Raw genomic sequence first — 19,336 nt, 5'->3', positions numbered from 1 at the left:
TATTTTAGGACGGAAGTATCCAAAGCCTCTTCAGAACCTGTATTTGTACATTGCTTTGGAAAAAGGAATATGTTTATTATTCTGGTTACAGTTCGATTTCTCCTCAGACTAGAACTAAAGGAGGAAATATGTTTCTACATAATTATCCTTCGTACCGTTCTGTATGAGCTCCTCCAGGTTATCAGGGTTACGAGCCAGTTGGAAGATGAGTGTAGCTCCTCTGATCTTCTCCTGGACGTCTTCATACAGCAGCTCCACATACTCATCGATGCGGTTGATGCTCGCCTCCTCGTCCAGCTGAAGGAAACGAAACAGTTCAACACAGTGAGCTCAGCCTCAGAACTGAAGAGGACAGTCTGAGTGACGAAGAAAACAACTGTTGACACACATGTACCTGTGCACTGTTATATGCAGGAATCTTGAAGTTCAATTTAATACCTTTAAGACCTTTTTTAAGACCCTCTCCATAAATTTTAAGACCTCATCTCTCTCTCAGCTAAAAGTATCAAAGGATAGATCTGAGGGGTGCTGAGATAATTAATGGGGTAGAAAAAAGGAAAAAAAATTCTGCTACACAAATTTGTATTATTTTTTCTGAACTTTAGTCTAATCTTGGCTTTGTTGTGAAATATTTTACCTCTAAGAGCCTCAGATGTCTATTTAAGTTAAACCATATGAGGAGTGTCTGGTAACAACTCATGGTCACGCAATGATTACATATACATATACAATAGGATTAAATATACATATTGACATTTTTAAGGGCTTTAACTTGCCCACAGACACCCTGGTATAAACACAGTCCAGCCCTCCTCTCTCAGTTCATACCTCCACTCCTGCGTAAGGTGCGAAGTCTCTGGGCGAGATTCGTTTCTTCTCCTGGTTGTCTGTGAACGGAAGTATGCAGCGTCACAAAGAGGCCTCTCACGACAAATGACTTCCACTGTTTTGTTTGTAAAGCAGTCACGATAAACTCTTCAGTACCGTTTGAATATTTCCGTTTTTGCAGGTAGAAAAGCAGCTGCTCCACCTCGCAGAGTTTCGACGGATGAATCAGACGACATTCCTCCACGACCTTCCGGGCCAAAGAGGACGTATCGGTGTGGGAGTTCAAGCTTTTCAGACGAATACTGGAGGGAGAAAAAACACGCAGACAAGTAAAACTAAAACAGTGAAGTCAACACTCAGATGAAGGATATAACATACGATCACGCCTCAGATATAGTTACAGTCTGGGATTTGTTGATATCATAATTTGACTTAAAGGAATTCATTCTCATTCTTTAAATCAGCTTCACTGTACACAGATAAAGTAACTCAGTATGACAGAAGACTCTGACTTTAATGTGTCATTCTCACATTTTCTGACACTGTTTGCGTTCTCCGATCATTGCCTCTCCCAGCTCCCCCAAGATGGTCGCCTCCACCTCATAATGGACGACGAGGGCTTTCTCAGTCGGGTGGACATCCACACTGCAGCTCTTCACTCTCCTGTGGGTCGAACAAAGTAGACAGAGTTCTCACAATAAAACACAATCCAACAGTGACTTCACTGCTTTTCATTTATTTTGCAAACAATTAATATAGTTAACGCGCATTCTGGTTGGATCCAGTTTGTCTCTGTAAGTTCAGGTTGTAAATTCTGACCAAACGTATCCAATAACAATAACTAAGAGCATTTTTATCAAATGCATTAATGGTGCGAACAGGTTGAGTACAACAGCAGGACGTCTGTATATACAGATAAATGGGAGCAGAATAAATATAGGTATAAATATATAAATATATAGGTATAGTACAAGCCAGAGCATTTTTTTTTTAATCACTTAAAGCATTTTGACTGGTTTGAAATGTGCTTTATGAATAAATCTGATTGGTTGAGTCATTACAACGTCTGGTGATTATATCCTGAGTCATTCTTCAGTATGTGTGTTGTGTTTGATGACAGATTGAATGAAAACTAAACGTTACAACACTAAAGCACAAATCAACCTAAAACAACATCAACCAGCTGGCTACAAGCTGTCTGTATGTTAGATTTCAGGCACATTTACATCATTTTAGCAGCAGTTTAAACTGTTAACATCAGGACTGCAAGTTTTCTATCAACATTAATCGTTAACATTAATATTTAGAGGGCGTCTGTTGGATTTCTCACGTCGGTTTTTCTTCATGTAGCCAGGCTAACGTTACACACCATTAACAGACACACAGGTTAGCTAACACTAGGCCAGTGGTAGCTGCTTTTAGCTCCTTTAAGATGGCCAAACTTTAAGAAAAAAGACATTATCATGAGTCTCGCTAACAGAATAATCTGTTAACCTCACAATCAGTCATTTAAATGACCTGTCACAGTGTCAATGAACAGCTGAGCATCCTGCTGCTGTCTGCATCGACATGTTGACAAGCTAACGGTGCAACCAAGCTAATGTTAGCATGTGCTCACTTTACCTTTTCAGGTAGCGAGGATCTCCTGCTAGCAAACTGTCCATGTTTTTTAGAAGAGAGATAAAGCCGTCATCAGAGGTGGTTCCTCTCGGACAGGAGCAGCTGGTGCTGATGCAGACAGGGCGGATGTTTTTGATTTCTTCAGCTTGTTGCCAGGGCGGCGAAACAGCTCCCAGCATGCAATGTGAAGGAAGTCAGCGCTGCTGCCATCTGTGGTCAGGGAGGACGAGGCTGCTGCGGACAATCAGGTACAGGTGACGTTATATAGAGAAATATCTTCATGTGTAACAGTTGCCGAATTAACAAGAAGGCCCGAATGATTAATAATTTATCCGAGACAGCGTTTCACAGAGTTTATAAAGTTTCTCCAAACGCCACAACTCAGAAAATTTAGCGATTTTCTAAGGGAGTCTGGGGACTTTCTCCACAGGTGTCAAAGAAGTAGCCTATAATGTTTTTGTTTGTTTTAATTTTGTCAATAAAATGTTGTCCTTTCATAAATCGGGTGTAAACAGTGAAATCAGTTGAAACAGTGTGTTCAAAGAGCTGCTAAATACAGCATTACAGCATACATTTACAAGCAAGGAAACGACTCCACGTGTTGTATTTAATGCCGAATTAACGAGAAGGCGTGCATAATTTGAATTTTGCTGTTGCAAAGTTTCGTAAAGTTTCTCCTCATGCCACAACTCATTAAATCAGACGATTTGTTAAGGGAGTCTGGTGATATTGTGGTTACAAACATCTGCTGCCAACATTGGCAGGTTAAGAGAGCCCAAACATGTACAGTGAACCACATGGAGCAAAATAAAGGCTTCAACAAAATATAACTTTACAAGTTTAGGTAAAAGACTGAAGACCTTCTTGATGCAGAAGAATTGTTTCTCTCAAAATCTGAGCAGAAACTTGTTAAAATCCGTGAGCACACATCTCTGCCACCAGTTCAAGGCACACCTGTACACTAATCTGTTCAATCAGCATCTTGATCAGCACACCTGTCAGGTTTATTGACGTGGCAAAGGGGACGTGCTCACTAACATGGATTTTAACAAACCTTTGCTCAAAATTTGGCATAAATAATAATTTTTTGTCCTTTAAAAGTATTTTACTTCAACTTGGGAAAATGGGAGCAAAAACAAAAGTGTTGCATTTATATTTTTCAATGATTTCATAATTTAGTCTCAGCTTTCGTTTGTATTTAATCTCAGACTGTTGAACGTTTGCTGCTTTTCCTTTAAATGATCACGGCCGACTCATCTACAATCCCAAAGCATCAGAATTTGTCGAGTTGGAAATGTAAAATCAACTTTCTTAAAGATTGCGACTGATGGAAGAAGGAGCAGTTTAAAGATGACAAAATCAGTCCTACGGAGGCCTGGAAAGGTCACGGTGGGAACGTTTTTAATGTTTCTGTCAAAATATAGAAATTCCTCTTCTGTGTTAAAGAATAAAGCAGTTTGGTCAAAAGTTGTTGGTTGGACCCTGAAGTCACAGGAGGTGAGCCAGGGTTACATAACTGTGAATATGAGCTGCAGTAACAGATCTGTGAAGGAAACTGATACTGGCTTCAACTTTCTTTGACTATTTATACTTTGTGGCTGTCAAACAAGTGAGTTCCCTGGTTAAACTTCAACCACAGTCAGTGCAAGACGAAGTGTTTTCCAATTAGATGAGATATAACTTTATTAATCCAGAAGGAAGTTCTTGAAAATACTGTATTGTTATGTTGAGTCATGGACACTTTAGTCACGTTTCGTTGAGAGCAGACAGAAATCTGTTTGCTTCAGATACAATGTGATTAAATTATTTAGAAATGAGTAAATAGTTAATAATAAGAATAAGGAAGATCACAACTATGAGCAATAACACTTGATCCATGTAAAATGTACTGAACTTGTTTTCTTCACCTCACTGCACTTTCTGATTTATTCAGACTTGTTTCCTTGAAATCAGACTTTTAGGATTTAATGCCGTAAGAAGACAAACCTTGTTTTTTTGCAGGAAAGCTTCATGAACATTTAAAGTCCACTCCAGCCATCCATCTAACAAATTAAAGTTACCAGTGAGAAATAAACACAAGTAGTTGTAATCAATACTGTAACTTGGTAAATCTGCTCAGCAGAAAGTATTTGCTTGCCTCAGCAGCAGCCAGTCTTCACCTTTGTGACAGCTGATGTCACCGCACTTAATTTAGCCTCTGACTCGTGATGAAGATATCAGAATATTATTTGTGTTAAGAGTCAGAAATAAACCGTATTCCCTGGTGATCGCCGCCTGCGTTTACGGGCACGTGAGTATCCTGGTTATGATCAGGCTTTTGGAGTATCCTGATTACTTCTCTGTGTCTCAGAAACTGTCATATGCTACCTGGAGTTCTCTGATAGGACCAGGATACTGTGGCATAAACGTCTTATTCAGGTTTCCAAACCATCTGATTTAGTTGCTGAGATGGTGATAAATCAACACACACCTGCAGGCCGACGATCAGAAACATGGATACTGTTATGATCATACAGGGATGAATAATCTGCTTTTTCATGTTCAGTTTAAATTCATATCTGAAAACAATCAAAGCCAGGGTACAATATTTTTTGGACAGTATTAAGATTTGAAAATTTTTTTTTGGATTATTTGCCATCAGGTTAAGATATATTTTGCAAAGCTGCCCATTAGAAGTTACATTAAGAACATTGACTCCCGACGGCTCCATCAATCACCAACCACTGTAACTCATCCTGAGGTCAAAAGGCGAGGAGACAAAGAGGTCAGTGAGCGCGCCACATATAGCCGATGAGATGACATAACTGAGGCGCTGAAGCTTCAACCTCCGCCGGCTGGAATGATCATTTCTGAAAGAAGCAAAAGTCAGCAACAGTTTGGAAAAGTTCAACTTCCTACACTCAAACCTTCTCTCGTGTAACTGTTTCATTTGAGTCGGAGCTGAGATGAATCGCTGCACAGAGATGTGTGATCATGATGAATATAATGACTTAGTCACACATTCAAGAGCTGCAGTTCAGCTTTGACTTCAGCCTTCAAATGATGTGATGTCCCCCTCAAGACAAAAAGATTCAGTTACGTGTCAACATGAAAACAATTAAAGTCAGAAGTGAATCGACTCTTCATCGTCCTGACAGTTTAACTCAGTCTGTCAGCAGCCAATCACATTGCACTGCACCACCAGACAGCAGGTTTATCATCACATGTCAAAACTCAACAACAAAAAAAATAAATCAGACATCAACATGTGAAACATTCAGCTCAGAAATGAAGAGGTTGTTGTGGGAGGAATAAAACTGAGGTACAACTGATCATTATATTTAAAATTAAAATTTTAGATTAAACGTGTACATTTCTTCATGATACGTCATCACCCACTACGTCATTATATCCACATTTCTGATGATTATGGATCAAAAATGTCATTGTGCTCATATTTTGTACCAATAATCATCTCTACACTATTGTCACAACATCCATATCGAGGTATTTGGTCAAAAATATTGTGATATTTGATTTAGGACTGGTGACAGGAGATTTTAAATCATCGAGATGTATATTGTCCATTTAGGTTAAAGATAGCACAGTATGTCGTAGCCTGACTGCACATGAAGTGCAGGACTTGGTCTTGACCTTGGACATAAATACAAAAGGAATTTCAGGTCAGTCTCTAGTTTCATGAATAAATAAACACTGTTGGACCTTTTATTTCTGAAAACAAAGCTTTTTCTATTTGTTTTGGTTTTCTGTACATATTCAGATATTCAGAAACGCCGTTCTCAGTGTTTATGTGTAGACAGGACAGGTTTTTTGGCTCGTCTTCGGGCCACCTGTTGCTTTGGGGTCTGCCTTTGCATTTTTCATACCGTTGGTATGGACGGGAATTTCTTTGAAACACTTATTTGATCAAAACGAGTGCAAACAGGAATTTCCTACACAGGTCTTGACTTGGAACTTGATTAGAGTCTTGTTGGATTTGACTTTGGACTTCAGTCTATAGGAACATTTAGTCTGACCTTTGCACCCTCTTATTTTTCAAGAATCTAGATGTCTTCTTCTCTAATATACAAGAGGGAAAAATCACATGTCCACTAAAGAATAAGATGACTTGAAGAAGTCTAAATTGTGACTCTGCTGTCTGAGGAGCGTCGCTGGTACAAAACCAGGAGCTGTGTATACAAACATGAGAAGACGTTGCTAATTTTAGGAGCACATTATATGGCGGCGAGGGCGTGGACGCATGGACTCTCATGTCCTGCTGGAATCTGCAGCCTGAAGCTCGGTTGCTTCTGTTCGTCCTGAGACAGCAGGCGCCTCCTTCCCGGCCCCAGCCCCCCTCCCCCACTCCCTCACTCGCTCACTCGCTCCTAAGTCAGTGTCCCGAGCAGGTGATCTGTGAATCTGAGCACCGCCCCGTGACAAAGATCTCTGCTGATCACTTGAACGCTGGCAGAGACGTGTTGAACACTCAGCTTGACAGATTTTGCAGCAGCTGGAGAAACAGTGTCCCAAACGGGCACCGTAAGTGCTACTCTCCTCTTCAGGACGCCAGCACAGCTCTGTGAGGTGGCCACAAACAGCAAAAAAATGGAGATTTCTGCTGAGGATGATGGTCGCAGCTCATCACCAGGCTTTGAGTACAAGGCCGCTCACCAGGCGGTCAGGGATCGCTGGAAAGAGACGGATGACACCATGTGTCGCCACAGCATGTCCTTCCACCTGCACCACACGCTGAGGAGCGAGTTCTTTGCCAGCTACCTGTACCTGGTGGAGAAGATTCCTCTGGGTAAGAAGAAGGGCCACACACGGGTCCAACCCCCACACCAGTGTCACAGTCAAGAGGTCAGGATTTACAACCTTTTCTTGACCCTTGACTCCATTAAGAGCCGGGCAAAGCTGACGACGCATGCCGCTGGTTTTGCATGTTTTGGTTGAGTACAAATCACTTCACGCTGCTGCAGGCGGCTTTAAACACGCAGCACAGCGAACTTCACACTCTTAATTAGTTAAAGTCACACATTCATCATGAGGCAACGGGTGAAAGTGCACTTAGAAAACTACTGCATTACCCATAATCACGCAGCAGTGATTAAGAAAAATCAAAGCAGACCTGAAGAAAGTACTTTTCAAATCTGTGCAACAGTGCATTTCACACTGGGAGTGACCATGATCTTCAGGACTTACTGCAACAGAAGTCACTGGAATAGCCACACAAAAAAGATCTGATATCATCGGACATTATAATAGAAAAAAGTCAAGTGTTTTTAAGTACTACACACTTGTTGTGCATGTATAGATGAAAACATATCTTAAAAAACTACATGAATATATTTGGGATTCGTTAGTTTGTTTTTGTTCTCCCTGTATGAAGAAGCAAGAGCAATTAAAGCTGCAAGCAGCGATGAACGGGCCCTCGCCCCCCCACGTACGTTGGGCTGTGGCGCCGTCGGAGGCCGGACTCCTGCGAATTTCCCGACGATCCGAGAAAGTTGTCACGGGGACACAGTGACGTTAGGTGGCGCTATGGAGTCCCCTGGCCACACTCACCCCCAATCATGTTAAATTCAGATGTGGGCGAGCACATGTGACGTATGTTCAGAGTTTGGTGAGTTTTGGGGAATGTTCAGGCTGCCAAATATGCAGTCGAGTGGAAGGAAGAAGGAGAATAATAATAAATAATCCTTACAGATACAATAGGTCCTCGCACTAATCAATAAAAATCATAGTTACATGATCCCAACATGATTTTGAGTCAATTGATCACATGACCTGGAAGCTATTGAGCTAAAATGCTAATATTTGCATATAAAAATTAATTAAAAATATTTAGAGATGTAAAATGTAAAAACAAGAGACGTATCTCATGCAGCCAGTGTAGTTACATGATCCCACACTGATTTTGAGTCAATTGATCACATGACCTGGAAGCTATTGAGCTAAAATGCTAATATTTACATATAAAAATTAATAAAAAATATGAACAGATGTAACAGCAGCGGTTGTAACATGGCAAGTGTCCGGCATGTTAGCCTGCAGTTTCTCTGGTATACAAAACAATCACAGGAATGTCTGGACACGTGGGATAATGACACAGATAACTGACCAATATGTTTTTTAATAATATGTACTTCGCTGATTAGTTTGCTGTTACGGATTTGATACACATTTATTCACAATAAGGTGAGCTTGCTCACATGATTGCACGAGGAGTTATGGGTAAACTACCATTAGTGTTGTTTCAATCAAATTCTTCTTGTGTTTCTGCTGATATGTTTGAAAAGTTTTGAAAAAATAAACTTTGAAATATTATCAAGCAGTAGTTTGACGGCCCTCTGGGGGCCACGGACCCCCTGTTGATCTCTGGGCATTAGGAGGTTTTCCTGCTCCTCAGTTTGATACGACCAAAGCTGACACATCATAGTTAGATATTTTGGGCTATGTGTGAAGGCCTGCATGCATGTTAAATGTATGACCGCATGGACTATTAATGTGGTCCATACTGCATGCTCCCTCTGCACATGTGAACATGCACAGCTGCTGCTTGTGATTTGTAGAGTGAGAACAGCCCGATGGTAGCACCCTCACACACACACACACACACACACACACAAACATCTAGTTAAACTACATGTGTCGCAGCAGCACCGACGCTACTGAAGGATCAAAGAAAATATCATATATTACAGCAGCTACACCTCTCGCTCTTCTACGACTACACGGTGTGTTGCTACTTGTCCCTTTGATCATGAAGGTGACAACACTCAAGTTTATTAAAATCAAAGTTGAAGGTGACAGAAGGGCAGAAAGAGAAATATAGTTACTCTGCTGTTATTTCATATATTTTTTTTCATCTTTATTGCTGAAACAACTGCTACCTGACAGAAATACATTCATCGGTATAGGTGAAGAGAGCCCGAGTTTTGGATTAAGAGGAGCTGATTTGAGATGATCACTGCCCGCGGTGTCTTTTGATCATCCAACCAAACCAGCTGGACCGCACCGGGGAGAAAGACAGTGCTTATCCAGCTTGGATTTAAGGCTGCTCCTGGCTGTTGTCTGGTCGCAGAGACTGCTGTCCACATCTTTACAGAGACCTGTCTCCACCACAACATCCTGGATCAAACGGTTGCACTCAACTCCGTGTTCTGAACCGCGATAACCTGACGTCAGACTTTTAATATAAAGATGCCGACCAGATTATCATCGCCATCTTGTTGCTGCCGTTTATGGACACATTTTCCTTATTATTTCTTTATAAAGACCAAAAACAATCAATCCAACAACAGAACAACAAAATAGTGCAAAAGAGAACAGGCACATCTAATTACATGTCTGAAAAGAAGTGTGAATTCATATAAATATGTTATATATACTATAATATACAATATAATAATATACATAAACATAAAAAAAAGTACAAATATAACATATAACCATCGTTTGTAACCAAATGTCCTCCAAAATAAAACTTAATTATCAACCATTTATCTTTTGTATTATATCTTATATATTGATTTCTTTTGTCTTCTATAATATAAATATAAACTACTCCCATAATTAATAATATATGTTATAATAATTTAAGTCAGTATGTTTTCTCCAGCACCCACTTACCCTTCACCATACATATCTACACATATACATACCCACATTCCCTTCAGCAATCAAAAATAAACAATGAACAACCAATAATTAACAGGTGAGGGGCTCAAATAAGTAACAGTGGAGCTGAAATGGTTAATTTTATCATATTAAAATCCAAATATTTAAGAAGCTTACTTCCAGCATGTAAAACCACATACTGTTGTTTCTACATCGCTGTGTAAAGGTTGAGTAACTGACAGTTAATGACTGAGCTTTAGAGGCGCTGGTGGGCAGAACCAGGCCTCCTGTTTCTGTTTACCTACAGTCTTTATGCTAAGCTAGAAGCTAGCTGAGCCCCGAGTATAACCATGTACATTAAGATATAATCTGCAACATTTCTACATTAAAATGTCTCAAAATGACCTTGTGTTGTGTCCAAGCAGAGTTGCAGAAATGACATCACTGTGCACTAACACGCAGACATGAGGTGCATATTTATCTTCTCAGGTCGAAAATGTTTGTTTCATAAACTGTATCTTGTTTCATAAAGAACGACTTACAGAAATCCTTAAAGTGAAAATACATTGAGAACCAAAAGCAACTGGAACAAAAGATCTATATCACATCAAATATAACGTAAGAATTTGCTGTACTTTAAGTTTTTTTCTCACTGTGTAATGCACCGTAAACGCACCACGAGAGATAGATGTTTCTGCCATTTGCTTGACAGTGAATTAACAATTTACAATCTCCTTACCGTGAAAGCCATACTTCATCACAGAAGGTGTTAAGACTGAGTCAAACCTAATCCTCCTCAGGACGGGCACCTGTCCATCATTAGAGCACGGGCTGCAGAAACAGGAGATCCTTACCCGCCGGCCGTTCTGGCTCAAAGATGCCTTATTTTCTTACCACTAACTTGATACTAGGCCCATTAATGGCATGGCACGTCAGGCATGACAGCACTAACTCATGTCAGTCGGTGATATACATGACAGTCAGAGGGCTTCAGTCGGATTATTTACAGCTTTAAAAGGAACCAATGAAATCTAGTTTTTGTCTTTTTTTATGTCTTAATACAGTAAATGTTGAAGGAGGGAGTTTACCTAAAATAAATATACTGTACGCTGGATATCTAGATTTAAATTTAGACATAAGATACGAAAATAAACATTCATCTTCCGGCCCTACTGTTTAATCAGATGTCTTATTTTGTTACATCGAAGGTGGAAGGTTGACTTCTAATGAGCTGGTCCACTTTGAAGGTGTGAGATAGAAGAATATGGCGTCTCCGGATTGACACTTCCTTGGCAGACGTGTTCGTTGTCCCGCTGTCTCCCCCCTCGTCTTGGTCCTGCTCGATGTTTCTATACTTACCCGTCCTCTGAAAGCCTCCCTGAGGAGTCGCATGACATGTAACTGCCAGCTTTAGATGCTCCAATGACAAAACCCCCAAACATTTCCCGACCAAGTGAGCGTTTGTCGGTGGAGTCGTGGCATGATTCGTCCGTTTCGACATAGTTAGCGTGACTTCCAGGTGCTGAACGATTCAGTCCCTTTCTTGGCTCTGTGCCTCGTCCTGATGTTTCGGGTCCAGCTGGAAATGAATCCCCCCCTCTTAATGTTTCACTGTGGTGTCATGAATTCTGTCACTGGACATCCTTCACAAGAGGACAGACATTTCCCCACCATGACCCCTGCACCTCCACCTCCACCCCCTCCACGCCGGGAACGTGTCATCTAAGCCTTCGGAAATGTTGCGTTCATTCTCTGGATTTATTTCAGCTCAGCAGAACTGAAGCAGTGAGAGGTTGGGATGGTTGAAGAAGCCAGGTGTTAAGTTTCTTAATGTCACAGTATGTCACTGATATCGTGTTATAAAAGACAATGTAGTACGACACATAACTGAACACTTCTTCAAAACACTATCAGCCGTGACCTGACCTGTTGTGATTACAGAAGCGTCGTCTCAGTTTCTCAGTAATGTCGACTTCTTGCTACTTGGTAACCTAAAAACTCTGTAAATGCAAACAGTGGAGATGATTCAACCAGCAGCATGTTTTCTTATATCATGTAACAGCTGAGCAGAGTGTAGCGCAGCACGTCCTTATTTATAGTCTTCTGGTAATCAAATTATCATTCTACATCTCCTGTGAGATTGTAAACAGTGTTCCAGACCAGTATCATGTCGGATCTATTGTTGGAAACAACCAAGGGAGTTACTGTCTCCCACAGAAAACGCTCGTGCACTGCCTGAAACACCTGGTTTGGAGTCGAGCCTTTACTTCTGTAACTTATGTGCATTTGCAATTTGTATGTTTATTATAAAACATACACACTCCAGTCTGTCGCAGACACAGTTGCTACTGCTGTAGAGCCGTTATTTTAGATCACACTACTTTGCTCTGCATGACCCGCCCTACTCTGCCTCTGATTGGCTACATCCTTAACATCCTGTTAAGTAACACGCATGTGCAGCTCTCACCAAAGATTGAACAGAGGCGAGATGTCTCACTCTGTAACTAAAACAGAGCGTTGAAGGGACAGTGTGAAGAGGGATGCTGCAGCACTGCACCACATGAGAAAAATAATGTGTTTTTTTGAAAATTAAAGTATGTAAATCTATTCTAACAGGACCCCCAAATAAAAGTATGAACCTGGAAATTAGCAGAATATGACCTCTTTAAAGATTGTTTTGTTTTTTGTTTTCTGATATATCAGTCTGTGAGTCTTTTTCTTCTCATGTTATAATATTCAAAAATTGGAGTCACAATTCCTTGAGAGGTTTGTGTCCACTTGCATCTTCGAGCGATGCAGTCACACCACCTCTAAAAATTGTCTGTAGACACATTATCAATGTCTATCAGTGGGGTTATCAGCTTGGGCTTTGATTTTCTGGAAGTCTAATTCTCATTGCATCAGGCCACTCGAAGTGATAGGATAACATTTGGAAAAAGTCTGGAAAAGCCACACGATTAAATAATCTTATGCTCCTTTAAGTTAGCCTGCACATGTCGAAAAAGTTGTTTAAAGCCTTTGTGTGATGATCAGGTTTGAAAAATAATATTTAAAAAGTCTGTTGCTGTGGTGGCAGAAAGAAGTGAGCTGACCAGACCTCTGTAGCTCGCTGCTCATCTCTGCTAGAGGCTCCAGGCTACATTAGCCGCTAGCACTTAGCATAACACATATCAGTCTCCCTTCCAACTGTTAATGGTCCAGTTGCATTGTGGGTTTTGCAAAGGAGAAGAATACCTTGACCATTACAGGCTCAATAAAGTAAACTTCCATCTGAGGAGGACAGAGTCATCCGTCAGTAAATAGATTAAATCGTCCATGATGACCACGCCTGTCTTCATCCTGCCTCTGTTGTCTTTCTGTCCGTCTGTGTCCGAACAGTGAAACTGTTTCCGGTCACCTGTGAGTACATCAAAGGAGAGAAGCAGTTCTACTACAGAGCTCAGAAGTTCTACGAGGACGTCCCGGCCTCAGAGGAGGGCATGATGGGAGACTATGTGGACATATCCAACGATGATCTGGAGGGTTCCCGGCAGTTTCTGAAGAGGTTTGTGGTGAGTGTTCAGATATGAACTCACATTAACTTCAACAGCAGATCATGAAAAGCTCAATCAGATCTGTGAAACTCCTTTGAGAGGCTGTTTCTCCGTCTCCATCCTCTGCTGTGGCGTCTGTATATGGATTTACAGTGTTGCTGTTATCTCTGAATATACACGTCGGGATCTATTCTGGATGAGGAATTTATCGTCCTGACTGTACAACAACAATTCCAGCGTGTTTCATGTGGGAGGAGGCGTCAGTGCAGCTTTTCTAATAGTAGCTCAGACGTGATGCCAGCCCCATAAACACCCATACAGAACAAGCTGAGCCAACAGCTGTTAATCAGTTTGTACTGTGGTCATTTTTTACTGCCACTAATTAGTTCACAGAGGAGGAGGAGGAGATATTTCTGTCGAGAAATATATAGAGTATGATAAAATACAAGGGGGGTTTCTAATTGATTTAAAGTGATGGGTCTGAAAGGACACGTTTGAAAATGTGGGTACCTGTTCTTGGCACATAACGCCACATAAAATAGTTTTTGTGCTTCTGTTGTTCTATCTAAAGATACATTCACCCAAAAATGAAAACTCAGTCATACCGAATAATAGTCAGGTGAAGTTGCGTCGTCCAAAAGACATTTCTGGAGCTTTACAGCAAAACTGAAGAAGCTGGGGGTTTATATTGAAACGTAAAAAACAAGCGAATACAAAAAAAAATATATATATATATATAATGGCTCTGTATAGCTCATCCGGTGTAATCCAAGTCTCCAGAATCTCTGAGATCCCGGACTGAAGATGTTATTTACACCCTCGACATGCGGCTGAGCTCGTGCACCCACTTCAAACAGAGTGCATGCTAACATTTTTAGCTTAGCATCTACAGTGAAGCTTTCAGATTTCAAAGAAGGGCGTAAATAACTTCAGGCTTCAGGAGACGAGCCGTGTGAAGACATTTGATGTTTCTTTGGTTGTTTCTCCGTTTTAAATCAAGTCTCCAGCTGCTTCAGGCGTTCAGCAGAATGCTGCAACTCTGTTTTACTGTGAAGCTCCAGAAATGTTTTGTGGACTACGAGACTTCACCTGACTTTATATCAGCATGGAGGGAGGAGAAGATGACTGGATTTTCACATTTGGGTGAACTGTTCCTTTAAATCTTCCTACACTCACATGTCTCAGTGTTTTCTGTATGTGTGCACGCGTCTCTTTGTCAGCTCCAGTATGTCAGAGTGGACTGGAAGGTTTTTTTTAGATGCTCAGAGTCCAAGTGCTAATTCAGGGGAACGGGTTTGGCCCAGAGACCGGGTTATTTAGAGGATCAGTTTAACAGGAGCTCTAATTATAAACTGCTGAGATTGGACGCTTTAAAGGAGCCTCAGAGGGCTAAGTGGCTACTTTTGCACGGGTGCTAATGTAAACACAACATGCCCTGATTTAACACAGCTCAGTTGTGGTTCAGTGTTCATGCCGGCTAATACAATACAGTTCAGTGACTATGTATGAAACCATTACAACTATTATAAGTTTCCCTGAGTTATCATTGCTGAAGCATTTATTATTGTTATTGTTCATTAATCTGCTCATTTTGGATTCATCAGTTAGTTAGAAAATAGACCAGTGAATACTTTCAGCTCTTTGTAGGATAAAACAAATTATAAACCCGAGGCCTTCCAGGGGACTGCAGATGTAAACTAGCTCCAAGATAACTCTGGTACAAGGCATCAAATGGCAACACTTAATATTGTACATGGTCGCTCTACAAATAAAATAAATAAAATAAATATAACTCCAATAAGTACAAAGCTAAAAGATTTATAGTTTGACATTTCTTTTCATCATCATCATTAGAAGGTCAATGTGTGGCCAGAATTTTAGATTAAAACATTAAAAAATAATGTACATTATCAACAGGATGTGAAGAGATGTCTCTTTGGAGCGAGCATGAACTGCATTCAGTGCTTTAAATATTCTTCTGTTTCAACTCAGAAACTCACTTTTATCTTCTCACTCGAATGTAAAGACCCTGAATGACTGAAGGATCAAAAACGTTTCTCCTTCCTTCACCAACTCTTCTAAAATTGCGCTCAGCTACAAATCATCCTCTCCAACAGTCTCCTCCCTGGCTGTGAACAGCTCCTGTTTAAACCTGACATCTCCATTAAAAACTGGTGTGGTAGGAAAAGATTTAGAATACATCCAGATTAAACTGAGCTACATACGCACGGAGCAATATGGCAGTAATTCACTGAGACCAGGAAGCCTCCTGTAACAAGCACAGAGCTCCTCGGGGCCCCATCTTTCATACAATCACACACCGGGGCCCCTGATGCCGAGGGGTTGGAGTGAGGTCAGAATACCAAATGAAAAGGAAGAAAAACCAGCATGATTCAAGTGAGGTGACTTTTGTTCCCTCGCGGTGGAGTTCATAGTTTGGTTGCCCTGAGGAACTGAGGTCGACTTGTTTGTGCTGTCGGTGCTTTGAGGTGCGGCGGCCTAACATCTGGAAACACGGAGAATAAAGAATAGACTCCTCTATGACTTATAGAAATGGTAATAACATGCTGCAGGGAAACTGACATTTAGTGTTCTGTGAAACATAAATACAGCTCTTCTTTTTATGGTTACAAACGATCTCAACTCTCAAGATAAACCTCTAAATAAGGTTGAATTTTGTGATATTTAAGAATAATTTCATCTATTCCTTCCTCCTGCAGGGTCCTGGTATGGCCGGCACACACTGTGCCCTGGACTGTGGCTCCGGGATCGGCCGTGTCACCAAAGGCGTCCTCCTTCCTGTCTTTGAGAAAATGGAGATGGCGGACATGATGGAGCACTTCCTGCTCCATGCACACGAGGAGTACCTCGGCGACGACGCCGACCGTATCGAGACCTACTACTGCTACAACCTGCAGGAGTTCACACCTCCGAAGAACAAGTACGACGTCATCTGGATGCAGTGGGTGGCATGTAAGTATGAGAGAGAGTCTGGTAATGACGGAGATTAGGTGTAATGAGAGCAGTGAATCATCAGGTTTTGTGTGATTATGTCCAGACCTGCAGAGCGGTGCCATGTTGAGTTCATGAAGAGAGATTCTCACGTCACTTTGCCTCCTTATTTCAAAATGCAGCGAAACCTGATTACATTTTATATGTTGTTGCTGGTAAGTTTCTGTGTGGAAAAGGTGAAACACCCTTTTCCACTGGTCATCCACTGGTTATCCATGATAAAAATCACAGATGGGAATTGGGTCAATATGTCACTTTTAGCAGGTGTACCCGCGTTTAAAAAACCCTGTGTAGAACCGCTAACGTTGGTGGATAAGCGGCATTAAAATCTCATTTGTAGGAAATTAGATTTTTGAGTCTCATTCCCAACTCATCAAATATAGAATTACAGGTCGGGTCAGTCGCCATCCCAAAGTGTCAGTATTTGACGAGTTGTAAATGAGACTCAGGAATCAACTTTCTTACAATTTGGAGCAATTTTATGGTTTTGGTTCAAAACAAAAGGGGTGGAAGATGGATGAGCTGGAACCCGGAGAGATTATATCCCATTAGACCTGAAAGTGACGAGGACTTGTTTGGAGGAGGAAGTAATGAAAACATCAGTAGGTCAACTTATGCATGAAGCGAGTTTTGTCTCTTCATTCCTCCTCCGTCTCTCTTCAGGCCACCTCACAGACAAAGACCTGCTGAACTTCCTGTTTCGCTGTAAGAAGAGTCTGCGTCCAAACGGCGTCATCATAATAAAGGACAATATGGCGCGGCAGGGCTGCAAACTGGACCCCATCGACAGCAGCATCAGCCGCCACCTGGACATCATGAAGTGCATCATCGCCAAGGCCGGCCTGGAGGTCCTGGCTGTGGAGAAGCAGGATGGCTTCCCCGAGACCATCATGCCTGTCTGGATGATCGCCATGAAATAGAAGTGACATTATCACAGAGTCTGAGGGAAATCCAACCTAAAGCTGAATTCACATGTTATCCCACTTTTGTTTAAATCTTTAGATTTGTGACAACACAGCAAGAAATCTTCATGATGTCATCAGGAGATAAATCCTGCGGACAGCGTGATGGCACCCGGGGCGATTTTATGGAGACAGAAGATGAAATGAAGGTTTAACATGGGCATTGAACTTCTACAGAAGCACCAGCAACGTCCACAACGTCGGACTGTAATTTATTGTCGGACGACCACCTCCGGGTTCTTCATGCTGATGACATTACAGATCGACCCTCAGTTCTCTGGAGCACGAGATCATTGGAATAACATGTGGATTCAGATTTACTGTTTGGTTTCTCCTCTCAGTGAATGATTTGTATTCGTTTCTGACTAAGTCCAACAGCACAAGTACAACATATCAACCATAATGCATCATGTTGGATTTGATTTAAAGACTATATTTCCTTTTATTTTTGAATATGATTAACATGTGATCTGTATCCGGATGCAACCTGCCACAACCTGAAAAAACCGAGGGTCACAGAGAAATGTGAAGGCTGCAGGTAGTTTCTAGCAGAACACCCGTCTTCTGGGTCGAGCCGGACCGTGGCGGACAGGAAGTGGAACACCAACGCAGCGACAACCCGGCTGCCAGAATAAACTATTCACATTGCACGTTAATGCACATCCACACATATGTTGAATCTTTATGTTTTCATACGTACCATATCAACATTTCTTCATAATGTGTCATAATACATTCAGACCACGGATATGAGCAGACGGGTTAGTGTTGGCGTGAGGTGAAACTGCAGTTTGATGCCACTCTCGGTGGTTTCAGTGTGAGTTAGGACATTTTCCAGCCATGTTTGTGGCGACAAAACCTGGTACTTCAAGCCAAAACATGATCTAATTTGGCTGTTCGGACAGAGAACGCTGCGCCCCGGCACGGTGCTCCGATCTGCAGCAGCAGCTGTTCTGTTTATCTGCGTGCTGCGAGCAAATCTGGAAAGAAAACACTGATAATAGAAATAGTGTTTTCTTACATATTTATTCTGCAGAGACGAGCAGCTACACACACAGACATACAGGCTGCAGTCATCAAAAATGGTCATTGCTCTGTGTATGGGCTTCATGATCAAAAAGTGAAGGAGCAGAATTGACAAGCGGAGAAATGAGCTTCCTCACAACCAGACTGGGACAAATTTCCTTCAGAATACGGCCACAGATTGTTTTCTTACGTTAAACTTCCTCCAGATGTGGTCTCTGACTGTCTTCCAGTTCATTTACATCTGCATTAACTTGACACTGAACATTTCCCTCATCCAGATACAGATCACATGTTAACACCAGGTGGAGACGTGGTCTTCATGTCACCTTTACAGCGTGTAGGTTCACTTTTTATTGCAGTGGATACGATGTTCATTCAGTGTCGGCCGGGTGTAAATATTAATTTAGCTTTTATGTAAGTATGTGTTTTATACTTTTGCTTGTAACATTGCATTAATAGACATAGTTTTTATATTGATTTCTTCTGTGCATTTCTGTCTGTGTGTTATTAAAGTTGCTTTAGTTGCTTTAAATTCAACTTTCAAGACCTTTGCGATACGTTTTAGAGCATTTGACTGTATATTCCAGCTGAGGAGGTTTAGCTGCATCGTTTTTCAAAAATGTAAAAAAAAATACCAGACTCAGGCAGCATGTGGTTGTAGTTTAATGATTTCTGAATGCTCTTTTTTAATGTTTAATGTTTTCATCTCATGGTCAGAACACATGCTCACAGGATTAGAGATGGATAATCACC

General features: G+C 41.3%; 2 protein-coding genes across 4 annotated transcripts in view; one reads left to right on the top strand and one right to left on the bottom strand.

The window, feature by feature from the left end:
* kifap3a (kinesin-associated protein 3a) overlaps nt 1–2,652 on the bottom strand; it is a 44,482-nt gene extending 41,830 nt beyond the window's left edge. For all 3 annotated transcript variants that reach the window (XM_084355492.1, XM_084355494.1, XM_084355493.1), the window contains exons 1-5: nt 2,452–2,652; nt 1,360–1,491; nt 985–1,130; nt 829–887; nt 156–297 (exon numbers count right to left, since the gene is read on the bottom strand). In XM_084355492.1, the coding sequence (XP_084211618.1) occupies nt 156–297; nt 829–887; nt 985–1,130; nt 1,360–1,491; nt 2,452–2,627 (655 nt within the window). In that variant the 5' untranslated portion in view covers nt 2,628–2,652. The remainder of the gene's footprint in view (nt 1–155; nt 298–828; nt 888–984; nt 1,131–1,359; nt 1,492–2,451) is intronic.
* Nucleotides 2,653–6,833: 4,181 nt separating this feature from the next.
* On the top strand, nt 6,834–19,120 carry ntmt2 (N-terminal Xaa-Pro-Lys N-methyltransferase). Its single transcript, XM_084355495.1, has 4 exons — nt 6,834–7,234; nt 13,429–13,601; nt 16,304–16,556; nt 17,259–19,120. The coding sequence occupies exons 1-4, from the start codon at nt 7,036–7,038 to the stop codon at nt 17,513–17,515; spliced, it is 882 nt and encodes a 293-aa protein (XP_084211621.1). The 5' UTR covers nt 6,834–7,035; the 3' UTR covers nt 17,516–19,120.
* Nucleotides 19,121–19,336: the final 216 nt, after the last annotated feature.

Source organism: Pagrus pagrus (genome assembly GCF_965226575.1).
Source record: "Pagrus pagrus genome assembly, chromosome: 6".
Classification (NCBI taxonomy): domain Eukaryota; kingdom Metazoa; phylum Chordata; class Actinopteri; order Spariformes; family Sparidae; genus Pagrus; species Pagrus pagrus.
Note: the sequence above shows the minus strand (reverse complement) of the source record. Positions and strands in the feature narration are given on the sequence as shown.

Bases quoted from the DNA above. Each gene is read 5' to 3' on its own strand.
- ntmt2 (XM_084355495.1), top strand. From the start codon at position 7,036: ATGGAGATTTCTGCTGAGGATGATGGTCGCAGCTCATCACCAGGCTTT. The intron at 7,235-13,428 runs GTAAGAAGAAGG...GTGTCCGAACAG, and splicing joins GGTGGAGAAGATTCCTCTGG to TGAAACTGTTTCCGGTCACC. The intron at 13,602-16,303 runs GTGAGTGTTCAG...TTCCTCCTGCAG, and splicing joins AGTTTCTGAAGAGGTTTGTG to GGTCCTGGTATGGCCGGCAC.